The sequence below is a fragment of the Bombina bombina genome, chromosome 8 (assembly GCF_027579735.1).
Source record: "Bombina bombina isolate aBomBom1 chromosome 8, aBomBom1.pri, whole genome shotgun sequence".
Lineage (NCBI taxonomy): Eukaryota > Metazoa > Chordata > Amphibia > Anura > Bombinatoridae > Bombina > Bombina bombina.
In genome coordinates, this window is record NC_069506.1 from 194,511,586 (window position 1) to 194,534,053 (window position 22,468).

The following is a 22,468-nucleotide window of genomic DNA, read 5'->3' on the forward strand; positions in this document are numbered from 1 at the left end:
GACACGGATGAAGGGAGGGAGCAAATCAGGTCACCTAGATGGAAGGCACCACGGCTTGCAAAACCTTTCTCCCAAAAATAGCCTCAGAAGAAGCAAAAGTATCAAACTTGTAAAATTTGGTAAAAGTGTGCAGTGAAGACCAAGTCGCTGCCCTACATATCTGATCAACAGAAGCCTCGTTCTTGAAGGCCCATGTGGAAGCCACAGCCCTAGTGGAATGAGCTGTGATTCTTTCGGGAGGCTGCCGTCCGGCAGTCTCGTAAGCCAATCTGATGATGCTTTTAATCCAAAAAGAGAGAGAGGTAGAAGTTGCTTTTTGACCTCTCCTTTTACCGGAATAAACAACAAACAAGGAAGATGTTTGTCTAAAATCCTTTGTAGCGTCTAAATAGAATTTTAGAGCGCGAACAACATCCAAATTGTGCAACAAACGTTCCTTCTTTGAAACTGGTTTCGGACACAGAGAAGGTACGATAATCTCCTGGTTAATGTTTTTGTTAGAAACAACTTTTGGAAGAAAACCAGGTTTAGTACGTAAAACCACCTTATCTGCATGGAACACCAGATAAGGAGGAGAACACTGCAGAGCAGATAATTCTGAAACTCTTCTAGCAGAAGAAATTGCAACCAAAAACAAAACTTTCCAAGATAATAACTTAATATCAACGGAATGTAAGGGTTCAAACGGAACCCCCTGAAGAACTGAAAGAACTAAGTTGAGACTCCAAGGAGGAGTCAAAGGTTTGTAAACAGGCTTGATTCTAACCAGAGCCTGAACAAAGGCTTGAACATCTGGCACAGCTGCCAGCTTTTTGTGAAGTAACACAGACAAGGCAGAAATCTGTCCCTTCAGGGAACTTGCAGATAATCCTTTTTCCAATCCTTCTTGAAGGAAGGATAGAATCTTAGGAATCTTAACCTTGTCCCAAGGGAATCCTTTAGATTCACACCAACAGATATATTTTTTCCAAATTTTGTGGTAAATCTTTCTAGTTACAGGCTTTCTGGCCTGAACAAGAGTATCGATAACAGAATCTGAGAACCCTCGCTTCGATAAGATCAAGCGTTCAATCTCCAAGCAGTCAGCTGGAGTGAGACCAGATTCGGATGTTCGAACGGACCTTGAACAAGAAGGTCTCGTCTCAAAGGTAGCTTCCATGGTGGAGCCGATGACATATTCACCAGTTCTGCATACCAAGTCCTGCGTGGCCACGCAGGAGCTATCAAGATCACCGACGCCCTCTCCTGATTGATCCTGGCTACCAGCCTGGGGATGAGAGGAAACGGCGGGAATACATAAGCTAGTTTGAAGGTCCAAGGTGCTACTAGTGCATCCACTAGAGCCGCCTTGGGATCCCTGGATCTGGACCCGTAGCAAGGAACTTTGAAGTTCTGACGAGAGGCCATCAGATCCATGTCTGGAATGCCCCACAGTTGAGTGATTTGGGCAAAGATTTCCGGATGGAGTTCCCACTCCCCCGGATGCAATGTCTGACGACTCAGAAAATCCGCTTCCCAATTTTCCACTCCTGGGATGTGGATTGCAGACAGGTGGCAGGAGTGAGACTCCGCCCATTGAATGATTTTGGTCACTTCTTCCATCGCCAGGGAACTCCTTGTTCCCCCCTGATGGTTGATGTACGCAACAGTTGTCATGTTGTCTGATTGAAACCGTATGAACTTGGCCCTCGCTAGCTGAGGCCAAGCCTTGAGAGCATTGAATATCGCTCTCAGTTCCAGAATATTTATCGGTAGAAGAGATTCTTCCCGAGACCAAAGACCCTGAGCTTTCAGGGATCCCCAGACCGCGCCCCAGCCCATCAGACTGGCGTCGGTCGTGACAATGACCCACTCTGGTCTGCGGAAGGTCATCCCTTGTGACAGGTTGTCCAGGGACAGCCACCAACGGAGTGAGTCTCTGGTCCTCTGATTTACTTGTATCCTCGGAGACAAGTCTGTATAGTCCCCATTCCACTGACTGAGCATGCACAGTTGTAATGGTCTTAGATGAATGCGCGCAAAAGGAACTATGTCCATTGCCGCTACCATCAAACCTATCACTTCCATGCACTGCGCTATGGAAGGAAGAGGAACGGAATGAAGTATCCGACAAGAGTCTAGAAGTTTTGTTTTTCTGGCCTCTGTCAGAAAAATCCTCATTTCTAAGGAGTCTATTATTGTTCCCAAGAAGGGAACCCTTGTTGACGGAGATAGAGAACTCTTTTCCACGTTCACTTTCCATCCGTGAGATCTGAGAAAGGCCAGGACGATGTCCGTGTGAGCCTTTGCTTGAGGAAGGGACGACGCTTGAATCAGAATGTCGTCCAAGTAAGGTACTACAGCAATGCCCCTTGGTCTTAGCACAGCTAGAAGGGACCCTAGTACCTTTGTGAAAATCCTTGGAGCAGTGGCTAATCCGAAAGGAAGCGCCACGAACTGGTAATGCTTGTCCAGGAATGCGAACCTTAGGAACCGATGATGTTCCTTGTGGATAGGAATATGTAGATACGCATCCTTTAAATCCACCGTGGTCATGAATTGACCTTCCTGGATGGAAGGAAGAATTGTTCGAATGGTTTCCATTTTGAACGATGGAACCTTGAGAAACTTGTTTAAGATCTTGAGATCTAAGATTGGTCTGAACGTTCCCTCTTTTTTGGGAACTATGAACAGATTGGAGTAGAACCCCATCCCTTGTTCTCCTAATGGAACAGGATGAATCACTCCCATTTTTAACAGGTCTTCTACACAATGTAAGAATGCCTGTCTTTTTATGTGGTCTGAAGACAACTGAGACCTGTGGAACCTCCCCCTTGGGGGAAGCCCCTTGAATTCCAGAAGATAACCTTGGGAGACTATTTCTAGTGTCCAAGGATCCAGAACATCTCTTGCCCAAGCCTGAGCGAAGAGAGAGAGTCTGCCCCCCACCAGATCCGGTCCCGGATCGGGGGCCAACATTTCATGCTGTCTTGGTAGCAGTGGCAGGTTTCTTGGCCTGCTTTCCCTTGTTCCAGCCTTGCATTGGTCTCCAAGCTTGCTTGGCTTGAGAAGTATTACCCTCTTGCTTAGAGGACGTAGCACTTTGGGCTGGTCCGTTTCTACGAAAGGGACGAAAATTAGGTTTATTTTTGGCCTTGAAAGGCCGATCCTGAGGAAGGGCGTGGCCCTTACCCCCAGTGATATCAGAGATAATCTCTTTCAAGTCAGGGCCAAACAGCGTTTTCCCCTTGAAAGGAATGTTAAGTAGCTTGTTCTTGGAAGACGCATCAGCTGACCAAGATTTCAACCAAAGCGCTCTGCGCGCCACAATAGCAAACCCAGAATTCTTAGCCGCTAACCTAGCCAATTGCAAAGTGGCGTCTAGGGTGAAAGAATTAGCCAATTTGAGAGCATTGATTCTGTCCATAATCTCCTCATAAGGAGGAGAATCACTATCGACCGCCTTTACCAGCTCATCGAACCAGAAACATGCGGCTGTAGCGACAGGGACAATGCATGAAATTGGTTGTAGAAGGTAACCCTGCTGAACAAACATCTTTTTAAGTAAACCTTCTAATTTTTTATCCATAGGATCTTTGAAAGCACAACTATCTTCTATGGGTATAGTGGTGCGTTTGTTTAAAGTGGAAACCGCTCCCTCGACCTTGGGGACTGTCTGCCATAAGTCCTTTCTGGGGTCGACCATAGGAAACAATTTTTTAAATATGGGGGGAGGGATGAAAGGAATACCGGGCCTTTCCCATTCTTTATTTACAATGTCCGCCACCCGCTTGGGTATAGGAAAAGCTTCTGGGAGCCCCGGGACCTCTAGGAACTTGTCCATTTTACATAGCTTCTCTGGGATGACCAAATTGTCACAATCAGCCAGAGTGGATAATACCTCCTTAAGCAGAGCGCGGAGATGTTCCAACTTAAATTTAAACGTAATCACATCAGGTTCAGCTCGTTGAGAAATGTTCCCTGAATCTGTAATTTCTCCCTCAGACAAAACCTCCCTGGCCCCATCAGACTGGTTTAGGGGCCCTTCAGAACCATTATTATCAGCGTCGTCATGCTCTTCAGTATCTAAAACAGAGCAGTCGCGCTTACGCTGATAAGTGTGCATTTTGGCTAAAATGTTTTTGACAGAATTATCCATTACAGCCGTTAATTGTTGCATAGTAAGGAGTATTGGCGCGCTAGATGTACTAGGGGCCTCCTGAGTGGGCAAGACTCGTGTAGACGAAGGAGGGAATGATGCAGTACCATGCTTACTCCCCTCACTTGAGGAATCATCTTGGGCATCATTGTCATTGTCACATAAATCACATTTATTTAAATGAGAAGGAACTCTGGCTTCCCCACATTCAGAACACAGTCTATCTGGTAGTTCAGACATGTTAAACAGGCATAAACTTGATAACAAAGTACAAAAAACGTTTTAAAATAAAACCGTTACTGTCACTTTAAATTTTAAACTGAACACACTTTATTACTGCAATTGCGAAAAAATATGAAGGAATTGTTCAAAATTCACCAAAATTTCACCACAGTGTCTAAAAGCCTTAAAAGTATTGCACACCAAATTTGGAAGCTTTAACCCTTAAAATAACGGAACCGGAGCCGTTTTTAACTTTAACCCCTTTACAGTCCCTGGTATCTGCTTTGCTGAGACCCAACCAAGCCCAAAGGGGAATACGATACCAAATGACGCCTTCAGAAAGTCTTTTCTATGTATCAGAGCTCCTCACACATGCGACTGCATGTCATGCCTCTCAAAAACAAGTGCGCAACACCGGCGCGAAAATGAGGCTCTGCCTATGATTTGGGAAAGCCCCTAAAGAATAAGGTGTCTAAAACAGTGCCTGCCGATATAATCTTATCAAAATACCCAGATTAAATGATTCCTCAAGGCTAAATATGTGTTAATAATGAATCGATTTAGCCCAGAAAAAGTCTACAGTCTTAATAAGCCCTTGTGAAGCCCTTATTTACTATCTTAATAAACATGGCTTACCGGATCCCATAGGGAAAATGACAGCTTCCAGCATTACATCGTCTTGTTAGAATGTGTCATACCTCAAGCAGCAAGAGACTGCTCACTAATCCCCCAACTGAAGTTAATTCCTCTCAACAGTCCTGTGTGGAACAGCATGGATTTTAGTAACGGTTGCTAAAATCATTTTCCTCATACAAACAGAAATCTTCATCTCTTTTCTGTTTCTGAGTAAATAGTACATACCAGCACTATTTTAAAATAACAAACTCTTGATTGAATAATAAAAACTACAGTTAAACACTAAAAAACTCTAAGCCATCTCCGTGGAGATGTTGCCTGTACAACGGCAAAGAGAATGACTGGGGTAGGCGGAGCCTAGGAGGGATCATGTGACCAGCTTTGCTGGGCTCTTTGCCATTTCCTGTTGGGGAAGAGAATATCCCACAAGTAAGGATGACGCCGTGGACCGGACACACCTATGTTGGAGAAAAGAAAATATCCTGGGAATCCTGACTTTACTCCGTGAGTAACCCTTGGATTCACACCAATGAAGATATTTACACCATATCTTATGATAGATTTTCCTGGTGACAGGCTTTCGAGCCTGAATTAAGGTATCAATGACCTACTCGGAAAAAAAACGTTTTGACAAAATCAAGTGTTCAATCTCCAAGCAGTCAGACGCAGAGAAATTAGATTTGGATGTTTGAAGGGACCTTGGAGTAGAAGGTCCTGCCTCAGCGGCAGAGTCCAAGGTGGAAAGAATGACATGTCCACCAAATCTGCGTACCAAGTCCTGCGTGGCCACGCAGGAGCTATCAAAATCACAGAAGCTCTCTCCTGCTTGATCTTGGCAATCAGACGAGGGAGCAGAGGAAACGGTGGAAACACATAAGCCAGGTTGAAAGACCAAGGCGCTGCTAGAGCATCTATCAGCGCTGCCTTGGGATTCCTGGACCTGAACCCGTAACAAGGAAGCTTGGCGTTCTGACAAGACGCCATGAGATCCAGTTCTGGTTTGCCCCAAAGTTGAATTAACTGTGCAAACACCTCCGGATGGAGTTCGCACTCCCCCGGATGAAAAGTCTGTCGACTTAGAAAATCCGCCTCCCAGTTCTCTACTCCTGGGATATGGATAGCTGATAGATGGCAAGAATGAACCTCTGCCCATAGAATTATTTTTGAAACCTCCAACATTGCTAGGGAACTCCTTGTTCCCCCTTGATGGTTGATGTAAGCTACGGTCGTGATGTTGTCCGACTGAAATCTGATGAACCTGACCACAGCTAGCCGAGGCCAAGCCTGAAGAGCATTGAATATCGCTCTTAGTTCCAGAATGTTTATCGGAAGGAGTGTCTCCTCCTGAGTCCACAAGCCCTGAGCCTTCAGGGAGTTCCAGACTGCACCCCAGCCCAGAAGGCTGGCATCTGTAGTTACTATTGTCCAATCTGGCCTGCGGAAGGTCATCCCCTTGGACAGATGGACCCGAGATAAGCACCAGAGAAGAGAATCCCTGGTCTCTTGATCCAGATTTAGTAGAGGGGACAAATTTGTGTAATCCCCATTCCACTGACTGAGCATGCAGAGTTGCAGAGGTCTGAGATGTAGGCGGGCAAACGGCACTATGTCCATTGCCGCTACCATTAAGCCGATTACTTCCATACACTGAGCCACTGAAGGGCGAGAAGTAGAATAAAGAACACGGCAGGAATTTAGAAGTTTTGACAACCTGGCCTCTGTCAGGTAAATCTTCATTTCTACAGAATCTATCAGAGTTCCTAGGAAGGAAACTCTTGTGAGAGGGGATAGAGAACTTTTTTCTTCGTTCACTTTCCACCCATGCGACCTCAGAAATGCCAGAACAATGTCCGTGTGAGACCTGGCAACTTGAAAAGTCAACGCCTGTATCAGAATGTCGTCTGAGTAAGGGGCTACTGCTATAGCCCGCGACCTTAGGACCGCTAGAAGGGACCCTAGAACCTTTATAAAGATTCTTGGTGCCGTGGCCAACCCGAAGGGAAGAGCCACAAACTGGTAGTGCCTGTATTGACCCTCCTGGATCATAGGAAGGATGGTTTGAATAGTCTCCATCTTGAAGGATGGGACTCTGAGAAATTTGGTTAAGATCTTGAGATCTAAGATTGGTCTGAATGTTCCCTCTTTCTTGGGAACAACAAACAGATTTGAATAAAAGCCCTGTCCATGTTGCTCCTGCGGAACTGGGTAGACCACTCCCATAACTAGGAGGTCTTGAACACAATGTAAGAATGCTTCTCTCTTTATCTGGTTTGCAGATAAAAGTGAGAGATGAAATCTCCCTTTTGGGGGAGAGGTTTTGAATTCCAGAAGATAACCCTTGGACACAATTTCCAATGCCCAGGGATCCTGGACATCTCTTGCCCAAGCCTGGGTGAAGAGAGAGAGTCTGCCCCCTACTAGATCCGTTTCTGGATCGGGGGCTGCTCCTTCATGCTGTCTTAGAGGCAGCAGCAGGCTTCTTGGCCTGTTTCCCCTTGTTCCAAGCCTGGTTAGGTCTCCAGACCGGCTTAGACTGGGCAAAAGTTCCCTCTTGTTTTGTGTTAGAGGAAGTTGAAGCTGCGCCACTCTTGAAGTTTCGAAAGGGCCGCAAACTAGACCGTTTGGTCCTTAATTTGTTGGACCTGTCTTGAGGAAGGGCGTGACCTTTTCCTCCAGTGATGTCAGAAATGATCTCCTTCAGTCCAGGCCGAATAGGATCTGTCCTTTGAAGGGAATGTTGAGAAGTTTAGACTTTGAAGTCACTTCAGCTGACCAGGATTTAAGCCATAGCGCCCTACGCGCCTGAATAGCAAAACCTGAATTTTTAGCCGTTAGCTTGGTTAAATGAACAACGGCGTCAGAAACAAATGAATTGGCTAGCTTAAGAGCCCTAAGCTTGTCAATAATATCTTCCAACAGGGTTTCAACCTGTAGAGCCTCCTCTAGGGACTCAAACCAGAAAGCCGCGGCAGCAGTGACTGGGGCAATGCATGCAAGAGGCTGGAGAATAAAACCTTGTTGAATAAAAATTTTCTTAAGGTAACCCTCTAATTTTTTTATCCATTGGATCTAGAAAAGCACAACTGTCCTTGACAGGGATAGTGGTACGCTTAGCTAGAGTAGAAACTGCTCCCTCCACCTTAGGGACCGTCTGCCATAAGTCCCGTGTAGCGGCGTCTATAGGAAACATCTTTTTAAAAACAGGAGAGGGAGAGAATGGTACACCTGGTCTATCCCATTCCATAGTAATAATTTCAGAAAACCTTTTAGGGATTGGAAAAACATCAGTGTAAGTAGGTACTGCATAGTATTTATCCAATCTACATAATTTCTCTGGGACTACAATAGTGTCACAGTCGTCCAGAGTGGCTAAAACCTCCCTGAGCAATACGCGGAGGTGTTCAAGCTTAAATTTAAATGTAGACATATCAGAATCAGATTGAAGTATCTTCCCTGAATCAGAAAAATCACCCACAGATTGAAGCTCCCCTGCTTCAGCTTCATTATATTGTGAGGGTGTATCAGAGATAGCTACTAAAGCGTCAGAGAGCTCTATATTTATTCTAGTCGCAGAGCTGTCTTGCTTTTCTTGCAATCCTGGCAGTTTAGATAATACCTCTGTAAGGGTATGATTCATAACTGCCGCCATGTCTTGCAAGGTATACGCAATGGGCGCGCTAGATGTACTAGGAGTCCCCTGAGCGGGATTTATAGGATCTGACACGTGGGGAGAGTTAGACGGCATATCTTCCTCCTTGTCAATTTCTTCTGGTGATCAATTTTTTAAAGCCAGAATATGGTCTTTGTAATCTATAGTAAAATCAGTGCATTTGGTACACATTCTAAGAGGGGGTTCCACAATGGCTTCTAAACATAATGAACAATGAGTTTCCTCTATGTCAGACATGTTTAAACAGACTAGTAATGAGACCAGCAAGCTTGGAAAACACTTTAATAACTGTGAACAAGCAAAAAATAAAAACTGTACTGTGCCTTTAAGAGAAAAAACAATCACAGAAACTGCTAAAACAGAGAAAAAAGCAGTAAATCTTACAAAATTTTTACAGTGTGTATAATAGGCTGAAAGAGCATTGCACCCACTTGCAAATGGATGATTAACCCCTTAGTTTCAAAACCGGATTAAAAAAAAACGATATTAACATTTTTAAACAGTCACAACAAACTGCCACAGCTCTACTGTGGCCCTACCTGCCCATACAACGACTTTGGAAGGCACAAAAACCCCTTAGAGAGGTCCTATATGTTCAGGGGACTCCTTCAGGGAAGCTGGATGTCTCAAGCTGCAAAAACTAATGGAAAATAGGCCCCTCCCAACCTGTACTCACAGTGAGAGGGCCTTAAAAAACTATCCCTAGGCAAAATCTAGTCAGCCATGTGGAAAAACTGGGACCCAGAATAAAGTCTTATAACCAATATGAAATAAACGTTTATATACCTCAAGCAAACGTTATATCTATTCAGTAATGTGAGTAAATAAAAAAAATATTACCCTTTACAGCAAGCATGATACCAGTCGTTATTAAATCACTGTAATCAGGCTTACCTTAAATAAATCCGGTATTGTCAGCATTTTCTAGCTTATCATTTCTCTAGAAAAATTTAAAACTGCACATACCTAAGAGCAGGAGACCCTGCCCGCTATTCCCCCAGCTGAAGTTACCCATCTCTTCAGTTATGTGTGAGAACAGCAATGGATCTTAGTTACAACCTGCTAAGATCATCAAAGACCACAGGCAGACTCTTCTTCAACTTTCTGCCTGAGGCTAAAATAGTACAACTCCGGTACCATTTGAAAATAACAAACTTTTGATTGAAGATAAACTACATTAATGCACCACATCTCTCTAGCTGCTTCCCTTGTCGAGAGCTGCAAGAGAATGACTGGGAGGTGGCAGTTAGGGGAGGAGCTATATAGGCAGCTCTGCTGTGGGTGATCATCTTGCAGCTTCCTGTTGGGAAGGAGAATATCCCACAAGTAATGGATGAATCCGTGGACTGGATACACCTTACAAGAGACATTTTGCTTTCTTTCCTATGGCATGGACAGTCCACAACTTTATTCCAATTACGAGTGGAAACCAATACCCAAGCTAGAGGACACAGAATGAAAATGGAGGGAGAACAAGGCAGGAGGACCTAAACAGAAGGCACTACCGCTTGAAGAACCTTTCTCCCAAAAGAGGCCTCAGCCGAGACAAAAGTATCAAATTTGTAGAATTTGGAAAAAGCATGCAAAAAGAGGACCATGTTGCCGCCTTGCAAATCTGTTCCACAAAAGCTTCATTTTTGAAAGCCCAGGATGAGGAGACAGCCCTAGTGGAATGAGCCGTTATTCTCTCAGGAGGCTGCTGTCCAGCAGTCTCATAAGCTAAACGAAAAATACTTCTTAACCGGAGAGAAAGGATAGTAGAAGTGGCCTTCTGACATTTACGCTTGCCAGAGAAAACCACAAAGAGGGCAGAGCATTGCCGAAAATCTTTAGTAGCTTGGAGGTCAAATTTTAGAGCACGCACAACATTCAGGTTATGCAGCAAACATTCTTTCTGAGAAGAAGGATTAGGACAAAAAGGAGGAACAACAATTTCCTGATTAATGTTTATATCCAACACAAACGTAGGAAGAAAAATCAACTTAGTACAAAGGACTGCCTTATCTGCATAAAAAATAAGCTACGGGAGAATCACACTGCAGAGCCGAAAGCTCAGACACCCTGCGAGCAGAAGAAATAGCAATAAGAAACAAAACCTTCCAAGATAATTTAATATCAACAGAATGCATCGGCTCTAACAAAGCCTGCTGTAAAACTTTAAGAACAAGGTTAAAGGGACAGTAAACCTAAAATATAATGTTATATAATTTTGCACATAGTGCAGAATTATATTAGTGCTATCGTTATTAAACCTTATATTCCCTTTTAATTTTTTTTAAAATATGCCAGTTTTTCAGACCCGCTCTCTGTACTCTGCTGAGCAGGTGTGGTTTTATTCCACAGCGCATCGGGCCAGCTGTATAGTCACAGCCCGGCCTGACCGCGCCATAACACTAAGTGCAGCTCTCTCCTGCTGTCAGACATGTAAAAACAACTGCGCAATTAGAGAGCGAAAATAGGCCCCTCCCACCATGCATCAAAGTCAGAGGGCCTTAAAAAACTATTCCTAGGAGTAAAATAACAGCCATGTGGAAACTAGGCCCCAAATAAAGATGTATCACCTCAGTAAAAAACATTCTTTATATATATGCAAACGTTTTACATACTAAGCCATAATAGAAAGTAATATGAAAATTACCCTTTACTGCAAGCATGATGCCAGTCGTTTATTAAATCACTGCAATCAGGCTTACTTTAACTATATCAGGCACTGTCAGCATTTTCTAGTTCTTATCATCCTCTAGAAAATAATATACTGAACATACCTCAGGGCAGTTAATTCTGCAGGCCGTTCTCCCAGCTGAAGTTTCCCCATACTCTTCAGTTATGTGTGAGAACAGCAATGGACCTTTGTTACAACCTGCTAAGATCATCAAAAACCTCAGGCTAATTCTTCTTCTAATTTCTGCCTGAGGTAAAAAAACAGTACAACGCCGGCACCGTTTAAAAATAACAAACTTTTGATTGAAGATAAAATACACTAATTCACCACATCTCTCTAGCTACTTCCCTTGTCGAGAGCTGCAAGAGAATGACTGGAGGTGGCAGTTAGGGGAGGAGCTATATAGACAGCTCTGCTGTGGGTGATCCTCTTGCAGCTTCCTGTTGGGAAGAATATCCCACAAGTAATGGATGAATCTGTGGACTGGATACACCTTACAAGAGAAAACACCCCTGCACCTCGCCACAGCCCTGCTGTGGCGCCTACCTGCCCTCAGGGGTTGGAAAAATGGAGTTAAAGCTTCGATTTGGCCCAACACTTCCACAAGGGCCCACCGGAGTTGGAGCTTGCTCTGCAATTACAACTGCACAACTGAGGCGCGAAAATAGGCCCCGCCCATCTCACTTGATGTTTTTACAGCCTAAAGGAAGCGCACCAGAGCGGTTCCAAACTAGCCATATGGGTTCTGAAACCCAAACCAGAAGCCAAGTGTACCCTCAATAAAGTCACAAAAAAACGTTATTGAAATAAACTCTTTCAGTTCCCAAAAACGTTATCAGCACTCCCAGTTCACAAAACGTTTGCCCACAAACATTCAAACTCAGTGTGAACCATTAGCCCCTTAAGCAAGCTTAGTAACACCCCTCTATATCTTTTAGGATTACTGCTTACCCTCTCCCTCATGGGATACAGTCAGCCAATTCTGAAATACCACATTCTCTCCAGAAAAAAATTACTAAACATACTTCACTGCTTATAGCATGAAAGGGTTCCTCACACTGAAGTTTCTTGTACTCCTCAGCCATTCTGTGGGAACTGCTCTGGATCTTAGTGACAAATGCCAAGATCAGCCTCCAGGCAGAAGTCTTCATCCATCTGCTGCCTGAGAGTAAATAGTACACGCCGGTACCATTTAAATTAAAAAAGTCTTGCTTGAAGAAATAAAAAACTAATATTTTATCACCTCTTTCACTTTACCCTTCCTAGTACTTAGAGAAGGCAAAGAGAATGACTGGGGGGTGGAGCTAAGGGAGGAGCTATATAGACAGCTCTGCTGTGGTGCTCTTTGCCACTTCCTGTTAGCAGGAGGATAATATCCAAGTAAAGGATGAATCCGTGGACTCGTCGTACCTTATAGAAGAAAAAAAAAAATCGAGATTTAAAAAAAAAAAAAACGCGATTGCGATTTAATCGCGATTTTATTAAAAATTACTATAACACCTTCATTTTTCAATAAAATGTTTATTTAACACTACAGAATCTTACTGCACATGTTTCTCAATGTCCAATACACTCTTGGAGCATACAAATAGAAACCACAAAATAGTTCAAATAAAATTAGCTAGTGCCCTGTGCTGTGGTTACATAGATAGTATAAAGTCCCTTTATTTAACAGAACACTACAGAATCTTACTGTACATGTTTCTCAATGTCCAATGCACTCTTGGAGCATAAAAAATACAAACCACAAAAGAAATTAAAAAAAAAAAGGTCAGTAAGGCACTATAAAGTATTTGTACAATACTCACTTTATTGCTCACCCTTTTGAGCTGTCCCACCGCCACACCACTGCTTGACCACCCCCACACTACTCCCAGATGACTCCCACACACTCTTCAATATCTTCCAAAATGGCCGTTTCGCAGGCATTCTCAGTTCGCCCACTGGTCTGCCACTCATCCTCCTTCTCCGCCTCCGTTTTCAGGCCCCTCAACCAAAAGGACAAAGTAGTAGAAGAGGCTCTCTGCCCCTTGCGCTTCCCTGAATACACCACAAAAAGAGATGTAGACTGTCTGAAATCTTTCGTAGCCTGAAGATAAAACTTCAGAGCACAAACCACATCCAGATTATGTAACCTCTCCTTAGAGGAAGAAGGGTTAGGACACAAAGAAGGAACCACTATTTCCCGATTGATGTTACGGTTAGAAACCACCTTGGGAAGAAACCCCAAATCAGTGCGAAGCACAGCCTTATCCGCATTAAAAAAAAGATAAGGCGACTCACATTGCAAAGCAGACAGCTCAGATACTCTGCGTGCCGACACAATGGCTAACAGGAAGAGAACCTTCCAGAACAGAATCTTAATGTCAATGGAATGCAAAGGCTCAAACGGAACCTTCTGCAAAACCTTAAGGACCAAATTTAAGCTCCATGGGGGAGCAGACTGTCTAAAGACATTCCTGATTCTAGACAGAGCCTGAACAAAGGAATGAATGTCAGGGAGCTCAGCGAGTCTCCAATGCAACAAAACTGACAATGCCGACATTTGTCCCTTTAAGGAACTAGTGGAAAGACCCTTCTCCAAACCATCTTGAAGAAAAAAGACAGAATCCAGGATATCCATGCTTCTCACACCAGGACATGTAAGTCCTCCACACCTTATGGTAGATGCGACGAGTGACTGGCTTCGTTGCCTGAATTAGAGTATAAATCACACTTTCCGAAAAGCCTCTCTTGGCCAAGACTAGGCGGTCAATCTCCACACAGTCAGCCTCAATCAGAATGGTTGAAGCTTGCTCCTGTTTGATGAGTGCCACTACACGAGGTAGAAGTGGTAATGGTGGAAAAATGTAAATGAGGTTGAACCCCAAGGCATCGCTAAGGCATCTATCAGCTCTGCCTGGGGATCCCTGGACCTTGACCCGTATCGGGGTAGCTTGCAATTGAGTCTGGACACCATGAGGTCCATCTCCGGCGTTCCAGGAACTTGAAGTGGTCTCTGTGGATTGGCACATAAAGGTAAGCGTCCTTCAAGTCTATGGTTGTCATGAACTGTCCCTAGGGGCAAAATATATCTGATTGTCTCCATCTTGAATGATGGAACACTAAGAAACGTGTTCAAACACTTTAGGTCCAGAATTGGGCGGAACGTGCCCTCCTTCTTTGGAACAACAAAAAGATTTGAATAGTACCCTAGACCGCTTTCTGCTTGGGGTACTGGTACAACGACACCCAGAGAGGAGAGATCTCCCACACATTCTAGAAAGGCTTCTCTCTTTTCCGGTCTTGAAGACAGGTTTGATAGAAGGAATCTGCCCCTGGGCGGATGAGATCTGAACCCTATCACGTAGCCCTGGGCGACAACGTTTAGAACTCTGAATGTCCTGTAACCATACTTCTGAGGAGATAATCTGCCCCCTACTTGGTTACAGAGACCGGTCGGGGCAACCCCTTCATGCCGATTTTGTCTCGGCGGGCTTCTTGCTCTGCTTAGACTTGTTCCAAGAATGAGCCGGTTTCCAAGTTCCCTTGGACTGGTCCGCTTTCGCGGCGGGCTGCTGACACTGGGCCTTGTCCGCACAACAGGGACGAAAAGTAGATCCTTTAGGTATAGCCCTCTTATCCTGCGATAGGAAAGTTCCCTTGCCTCCCGTAACCGTGAATATGATCGAATCCAATCCTGGACCGAACAGAATCTTTCCTTGAAAAAGCAGCGACAACAGCCTCGACTTAGAGGTCATGTCCGCAGACCAAGACTTTAACCACAGAGCCCTGCGAGCTAAAACGGAAAAACCTGACACCTTTGCGTTCAGGCGGATAATTTGCATATTGGCATCACATATGAAAGAATTGCCGATTTTCAGCGCCTTAATCTTGTCCTGTATCTCATCGATGGAAGTCTCCCCCTAGACCATTTCACACAGGAATTCACACCAATATGTCGCAGCTCAGGCGACCACGGCTACAGCCGCTGCCGGCTGAAAAACAAACCCTGTATGTTGAAACATTTTCCTTAACATGTTTTCCAACTTTTTATCCATGGGAACACGGCCCTTCAAGTGCGACAGGTTAGTAGCCTTGCTCCTGACATGGACTTGAGTTTTAAAAGCAGGCAGCGAAACTCGTCAACGCTGATTGCTTGTGGAGCTGTTACAATGAGTCGGAATGGGTTCGCAGAAAGACTCTCCCTGCATCTCCGGACTCTAACTTTCACCCAGGCTCTCACTGAGAGGTTGACAGGACTATTTAAAACCCCAGTCCCATTCCGAAGAGTACTACCCTCCATAAGAGACTACTCCGATCTTCGGCACTTCTCTGCCGTCCTCCTGTGACGAAAGGCAAAGAATGACTGGGGGATGAGGGAGGTGGGGGAGGTATTTAAGCCTTTAGCTGGGGTGTCTTTGCCTCCTCCTGGTGGCCAGGTTCTTAATTCCCAACAAGTAATGAATGAAGCTGTTGACTCTCCTCCCCTTTAGATGGAAAATATAACTTTACTGCTAATGCTTAAAGAAACAGACACAAGCAGTGAACTATATAGACATGATTCAGTGCTTACCCTGAGACGAGCTAGTTTCTTCTTCCATGAACGGAGTCCTGAGAGGTAGATCTGTTTTAGTGCCTCGTGACTGAGGCGGAGGTCAATGCCATCAGGAGTAATAGTAAACTGAAATGCCACAGCCTGATGAGCTTCAGCCATTTTGTTACTTTTTGAGTCCCAACCTGTGACAACAAAGATAAAAAATTATAACATCTATTTTGCACTCAGAGTTGGGGCGATGTGCAAACTATGCATAAATATTATAAACATAAAAGACCAAAATAGCTGGCAGTTAAACAAAGACGTAAAAACAGAATTTATGTTTACCTGATAAATTACTTTCTCCAACGGTGTGTCCGGTCCACGGCGTCATCCTTACTTGTGGGATATTCTCTTCCCCAACAGGAAATGGCAAAGAGCCCAGCAAAGCTGGTCACATGATCCCTCCTAGGCTCCGCCTACCCCAGTCATTCGACCGACGTTAAGGAGGAATATTTGCATAGGAGAAACCATATGATACCGTGGTGACTGTAGTTAAAGAAAATAAATTATCAGACCTGATTAAAAAACCAGGGCGGGCCGTGGACCGGACACACCGTTGGAGAAAGTAATTTATCAGGTAAACATAAATTCTGTTTTCTCCAACATAGGTGTGTCCGGTCCACGGCGTCATCCTTACTTGTGGGAACCAATACCAAAGCTTTAGGACACGGATGATGGGAGGGAGCAAATCAGGTCACCTAGATGGAAGGCACCACGGCTTGCAAAACCTTTCTCCCAAAAATAGCCTCAGAAGAAGCAAAAGTATCAAACTTGTAAAATTTGGTAAAAGTGTGCAGTGAAGACCAAGTCGCTGCCCTACATATCTGATCAACAGAAGCCTCGTTCTTGAAGGCCCATGTGGAAGCCACAGCCCTAGTGGAATGAGCTGTGATTCTTTCGGGAGGCTGCCGTCCGGCAGTCTCGTAAGCCAATCTGATGATGCTTTTAATCCAAAAAGAGAGAGAGGTAGAAGTTGCTTTTTGACCTCTCCTTTTACCGGAATAAACAACAAACAAGGAAGATGTTTGTCTAAAATCCTTTGTAGCGTCTAAATAGAATTTTAGAGCGCGAACAACATCCAAATTGTGCAACAAACGTTCCTTCTTTGAAACTGGTTTCGGACACAGAGAAGGTACGATAATCTCCTGGTTAATGTTTTTGTTAGAAACAACTTTTGGAAGAAAACCAGGTTTAGTACGTAAAACCACCTTATCTGCATGGAACACCAGATAAGGAGGAGAACACTGCAGAGCAGATAATTCTGAAACTCTTCTAGCAGAAGAAATTGCAACCAAAAACAAAACTTTCCAAGATAATAACTTAATATCAACGGAATGTAAGGGTTCAAACGGAACCCCCTGAAGAACTGAAAGAACTAAGTTGAGACTCCAAGGAGGAGTCAAAGGTTTGTAAACAGGCTTGATTCTAACCAGAGCCTGAACAAAGGCTTGAACATCTGGCACAGCTGCCAGCTTTTTGTGAAGTAACACAGACAAGGCAGAAATCTGTCCCTTCAAGGAACTTGCAGATAATCCTTTTTCCAATCCTTCTTGAAGGAAGGATAGAATCTTAGGAATCTTAACCTTGTCCCAAGGGAATCCTTTAGATTCACACCAACAGATATATTTTTTCCAAATTTTGTGGTAAATCTTTCTAGTTACAGGCTTTCTGGCCTGAACAAGAGTATCAATAACAGAATCTGAGAACCCTCGCTTCGATAAGATCAAGCGTTCAATCTCCAAGCAGTCAGCTGGAGTGAGACCAGATTCGGATGTTCGAACGGACCTTGAACAAGAAGGTCTCGTCTCAAAGGTAGCTTCCATGGTGGAGCCGATGACATATTCACCAGATCTGCATACCAAGTCCTGCGTGGCCACGCAGGAGCTATCAAGATCACCGACGCCCTCTCCTGATTGATCCTGGCTACCAGCCTGGGGATGAGAGGAAACGGCGGGAATACATAAGCTAGTTTGAAGGTCCAAGGTGCTACTAGTGCATCCACTAGAGCCGCCTTGGGATCCCTGGATCTGGACCCGTAGCAAGGAACTTTGAAGTTCTGACGAGAGGCCATCAGATCCATGTCTGGAATGCCCCACAGTTGAGTGATTTGGGCAAAGATTTCCGGATGGAGTTCCCACTCCCCCGGATGCAATGTCTGACGACTCAGAAAATCCGCTTCCCAATTTTCCACTCCTGGGATGTGGATTGCAGACAGGTGGCAGGAGTGAGTCTCCGCCCATTGAATGATTTTGGTCACTTCTTCCATCGCCAGGGAACTCCTTGTTCCCCCCTGATGGTTGATGTACGCAACAGTTGTCATGTTGTCTGATTGAAACCGTATGAACTTGGCCCTCGCTAGCTGAGGCCAAGCCTTGAGAGCATTGAATATCGCTCTCAGTTCCAGAATATTTATCGGTAGAAGAGATTCTTCCCGAGACCAAAGACCCTGAGCTTTCAGGGATCCCCAGACCGCGCCCCAGCCCATCAGACTGGCGTCGGTCGTGACAATGACCCACTCTGGTCTGCGGAAGGTCATCCCTTGTGACAGGTTGTCCAGGGACAGCCACCAACGGAGTGAGTCTCTGGTCCTCTGATTTACTTGTATCCTCGGAGACAAGTCTGTATAGTCCCCATTCCACTGACTGAGCATGCACAGTTGTAATGGTCTTAGATGAATGCGCGCAAAAGGAACTATGTCCATTGCCGCTACCATCAAACCTATCACTTCCATGCACTGCGCTATGGAAGGAAGAGGAACGGAATGAAGTATCCGACAAGAGTCTAGAATTTTTGTTTTTCTGGCCTCTGTCAGAAAAATCCTCATTTCTAAGGAGTCTATTATTGTTCCCAAGAAGGGAACCCTTGTTGACGGAGATAGAGAACTCTTTTCCACGTTCACTTTCCATCCGTGAGATCTGAGAAAGGCCAGGACGATGTCCGTGAGAGCCTTTGCTTGAGGAAGGGACGACGCTTGAATCAGAATGTCGTCCAAGTAAGGTACTACAGCAATGCCCCTTGGTCTTAGCACAGCTAGAAGGGACCCTAGTACCTTTGTGAAAATCCTTGGAGCAGTGGCTAATCCGAAAGGAAGCGCCACGAACTGGTAATGCTTGTCCAGGAATGCGAACCTTAGGAACCGATGATGTTCCTTGTGGATAGGAATATGTAGATACGCATCCTTTAAATCCACCGTGGTCATGAATTGACCTTCCTGGATGGAAGGAAGAATTGTTCGAATGGTTTCCATTTTGAACGATGGAACCTTGAGAAACTTGTTTAAGATCTTGAGATCTAAGATTGGTCTGAACGTTCCCTCTTTTTTGGGAACTATGAACAGATTGGAGTAGAACCCCATCCCTTGTTCTCCTAATGGAACAGGATGAATCACTCCCATTTTTAACAGGTCTTCTACACAATGTAAGAATGCCTGTCTTTTTATGTGGTCTGAAGACAACTGAGACCTGTGGAACCTCCCCCTTGGGGGAAGCCCCTTGAATTCCAGAAGATAACCTTGGGAGACTATTTCTAGTGCCCAAGGATCCAGAACATCTCTTGCCCAAGCCTGAGCGAAGAGAGAGAGTCTGCCCCCCACCAGATCCGGTCCCGGATCGGGGGCCAACATTTCATGCTGTCTTGGTAGCAGTGGCAGGTTTCTTGGCCTGCTTTCCCTTGTTCCAGCCTTGCATTGGTCTCCAAGCTTGCTTGGCTTGAGAAGTATTACCCTCTTGCTTAGAGGACGTAGCACTTTGGGCTGGTCCGTTTCTACGAAAGGGACGAAAATTAGGTTTATTTTTGGCCTTGAAAGGCCGATCCTGAGGAAGGGCGTGGCCCTTACCCCCAGTGATATCAGAGATAATCTCTTTCAAGTCAGGGCCAAACAGCGTTTTCCCCTTGAAAGGAATGTTAAGTAGCTTGTTCTTGGAAGACGCATCAGCTGACCAAGATTTCAACCAAAGCGCTCTGCACAATAGCAAACCCAGAATTCTTAGCCGCTAACCTAGCCAATTGCAAAGTGGCGTCTAGGGTGAAAGAATTAGCCAATTTGAGAGCATTGATTCTGTCCATAATCTCCTCATAAGGAGGAGAATCACTATCGACCGCCTTTACCAGCTCATCGAACCAGAAACACGCGGCTGTAGCGACAGGGACAATGCATGAAATTGGTTGTAGAAGGTAACCCTGCTGAACAAACATCTTTTTAAGTAAACCTTCTAATTTTTTATCCATAGGATCTTTGAAAGCACAACTATCTTCTATGGGTATAGTGGTGCGTTTGTTTAAAGTGGAAACCGCTCCCTCGACCTTGGGGACTGTCTGCCATAAGTCCTTTCTGGGGTCGACCATAGGAAACAATTTTTTAAATATGGGGGGAGGGACGAAAGGAATACCGGGCCTTTCCCATTCTTTATTTACAATGTCCGCTACCCGCTTGGGTATAGGAAAAGCTTCTGGGAGCCCCGGGACCTCTAGGAACTTGTCCATTTTACATAGTTTCTCTGGGATGACCAAATTGTCACAATCATCCAGAGTGGATAATACCTCCTTAAGCAGAGCGCGGAGATGTTCCAACTTAAATTTAAATGTAATCACATCAGGTTCAGCTTGTTGAGAAATGTTCCCTGAATCTGAAATTTCTCCCTCAGACAAAACCTCCCTGGCCCCATCAGACTGGTGTAGGGGCCTTTCAGAACCATTATCATCAGCGTCGTCATGCTCTTCAGTATCTAAAACAGAGCAGTCGCGCTTACGCTGATAAGTGGGCATTTTGGCTAAAATGTTTTTGATAGAATTATCCATTACAGCCGTTAATTGTTGCATAGTAAGGAGTATTGGCGCGCTAGATGTACTAGGGGCCTCCTGAGTGGGCAAGACTCGTGTAGACGAAGGAGGGAATGATGCAGTACCATGCTTACTCCCCTCACTTGAGGAATCATCTTGGGCATCATTGTCATTGTCACATAAATCACATTTATTTAAATGAGAAGGAACTCTGGCTTCCCCACATTCAGAACACAGTCTATCTGGTAGTTCAGACATGTTAAACAGGCATAAACTTGATAACAAAGTACAAAAAACGTTTTAAAATAAAACCGTTACTGTCACTTTAAATTTTAAACTGAACACACTTTATTACTGCAATTGCGAAAAAATATGAAGGAATTGTTCAAAATTCACCAAAATTTCACCACAGTGTCTTAAAGCCTTAAAAGTATTGCACACCAAATTTGGAAGCTTTAACCCTTAAAATAACGGAACCGGAGCCGTTTTTAACTTTAACCCCTTTACAGTCCCTGGTATCTGCTTTGCTGAGACCCAACCAAGCCCAAAGGGGAATACGATACCAAATGACGCCTTCAGAAAGTCTGTTCTATGTATCAGAGCTCCTCACACATGCGACTGCATGTCATGCCTCTCAAAAACAAGTGCGCAACACCGGCGCGAAAATGAGGCTCTGCCTATGATTTGGGAAAGCCCCTAAAGAATAAGGTGTCTAAAACAGTGCCTGCCGATATAATCTTATCAAAATACCCAGATTAAATGATTCCTCAAGGCTAAATATGTGTTAATAATGAATCGATTTAGCCCAGCAAAAGTCTACAGTCTTAATAAGCCCTTGTGAAGCCCTTATTTACTATCTTAATAAACATGGCTTACCGGATCCCATAGGGAAAATGACAGCTTCCAGCATTACATCGTCTTGTTAGAATGTGTCATACCTCAAGCAGCAAGAGACTGCTCACTGTTCCCCCAACTGAAGTTAATTCCTCTCAACAGTCCTGTGTGGAACAGCCATGGATTTTAGTAACGGTTGCTAAAATCATTTTCCTCATACAAACAGAAATCTTCATCTCTTTTCTGTTTCAGAGTAAATAGTACATACCAGCACTATTTTAAAATAACAAACTCTTGATTGAATAATAAAAACTACAGTTAAACACTAAAAAACTCTAAGCCATCTCCGTGGAGATGTTGCCTGTACAACGGCAAAGAGAATGACTAGGGTAGGCGGAGCCTAGGAGGGATCATGTGACCAGCTTTGCTGGGCTCTTTGCCATTTCCTGTTGGGGAAGAGAATATCCCACAAGTAAGGATGACGCCGTGGACCGGACACACCTATGTTGGATAAAATTACTTTGTTTTTAGCATAAAAGCATCTGAAACATTTTAAGCATTTTTATTACAATATAAAACTTGTGGCTTACCACAACCATTCCTTTTGATAAGGTTATTCAGAAAACCCATAAATAAATAGAACATGCTATTAAGTTACACATACAGGTGTGTGTGTGGGGGGGGGAGGAAATCAAAATTCTAAAAATTATATATAAACATCAAGTAGAACCCAAACACCACATGCTCTAGCAGCCATATTCCTTTTTGCGACTAATTTTGACAAACGCTTAAAAATCTTCAGCTTTTAAACTGCTTAAGTTACAACTTTGAAACTTGTTGTGCTTAATGCTACTATGACCTTGATTTGCTATTGCTCAAGAGAAGTGCCTTGGTCACATTATGTGGCAGTCATATTGCATTTTGCGAAAATCTTCAAACATCTTCTTT

The 22,468-nt window shown here is 44.3% G+C and overlaps 1 protein-coding gene across 1 annotated transcript in view; it reads right to left on the reverse strand.

Moving 5' to 3' along the window:
* The window catches only part of LOC128638699 (carnitine O-palmitoyltransferase 1, liver isoform), a 525,225-nt gene that overhangs the window by 349,663 nt on the left and 153,094 nt on the right, over window positions 1-22,468 (reverse strand). The window contains exon 2 of the mRNA XM_053690821.1: window positions 15,884-16,047. Within this exon, the coding sequence (XP_053546796.1) occupies window positions 15,884-16,024 (141 nt within the window). The 5' untranslated portion in view covers window positions 16,025-16,047. The remainder of the gene's footprint in view (window positions 1-15,883; window positions 16,048-22,468) is intronic.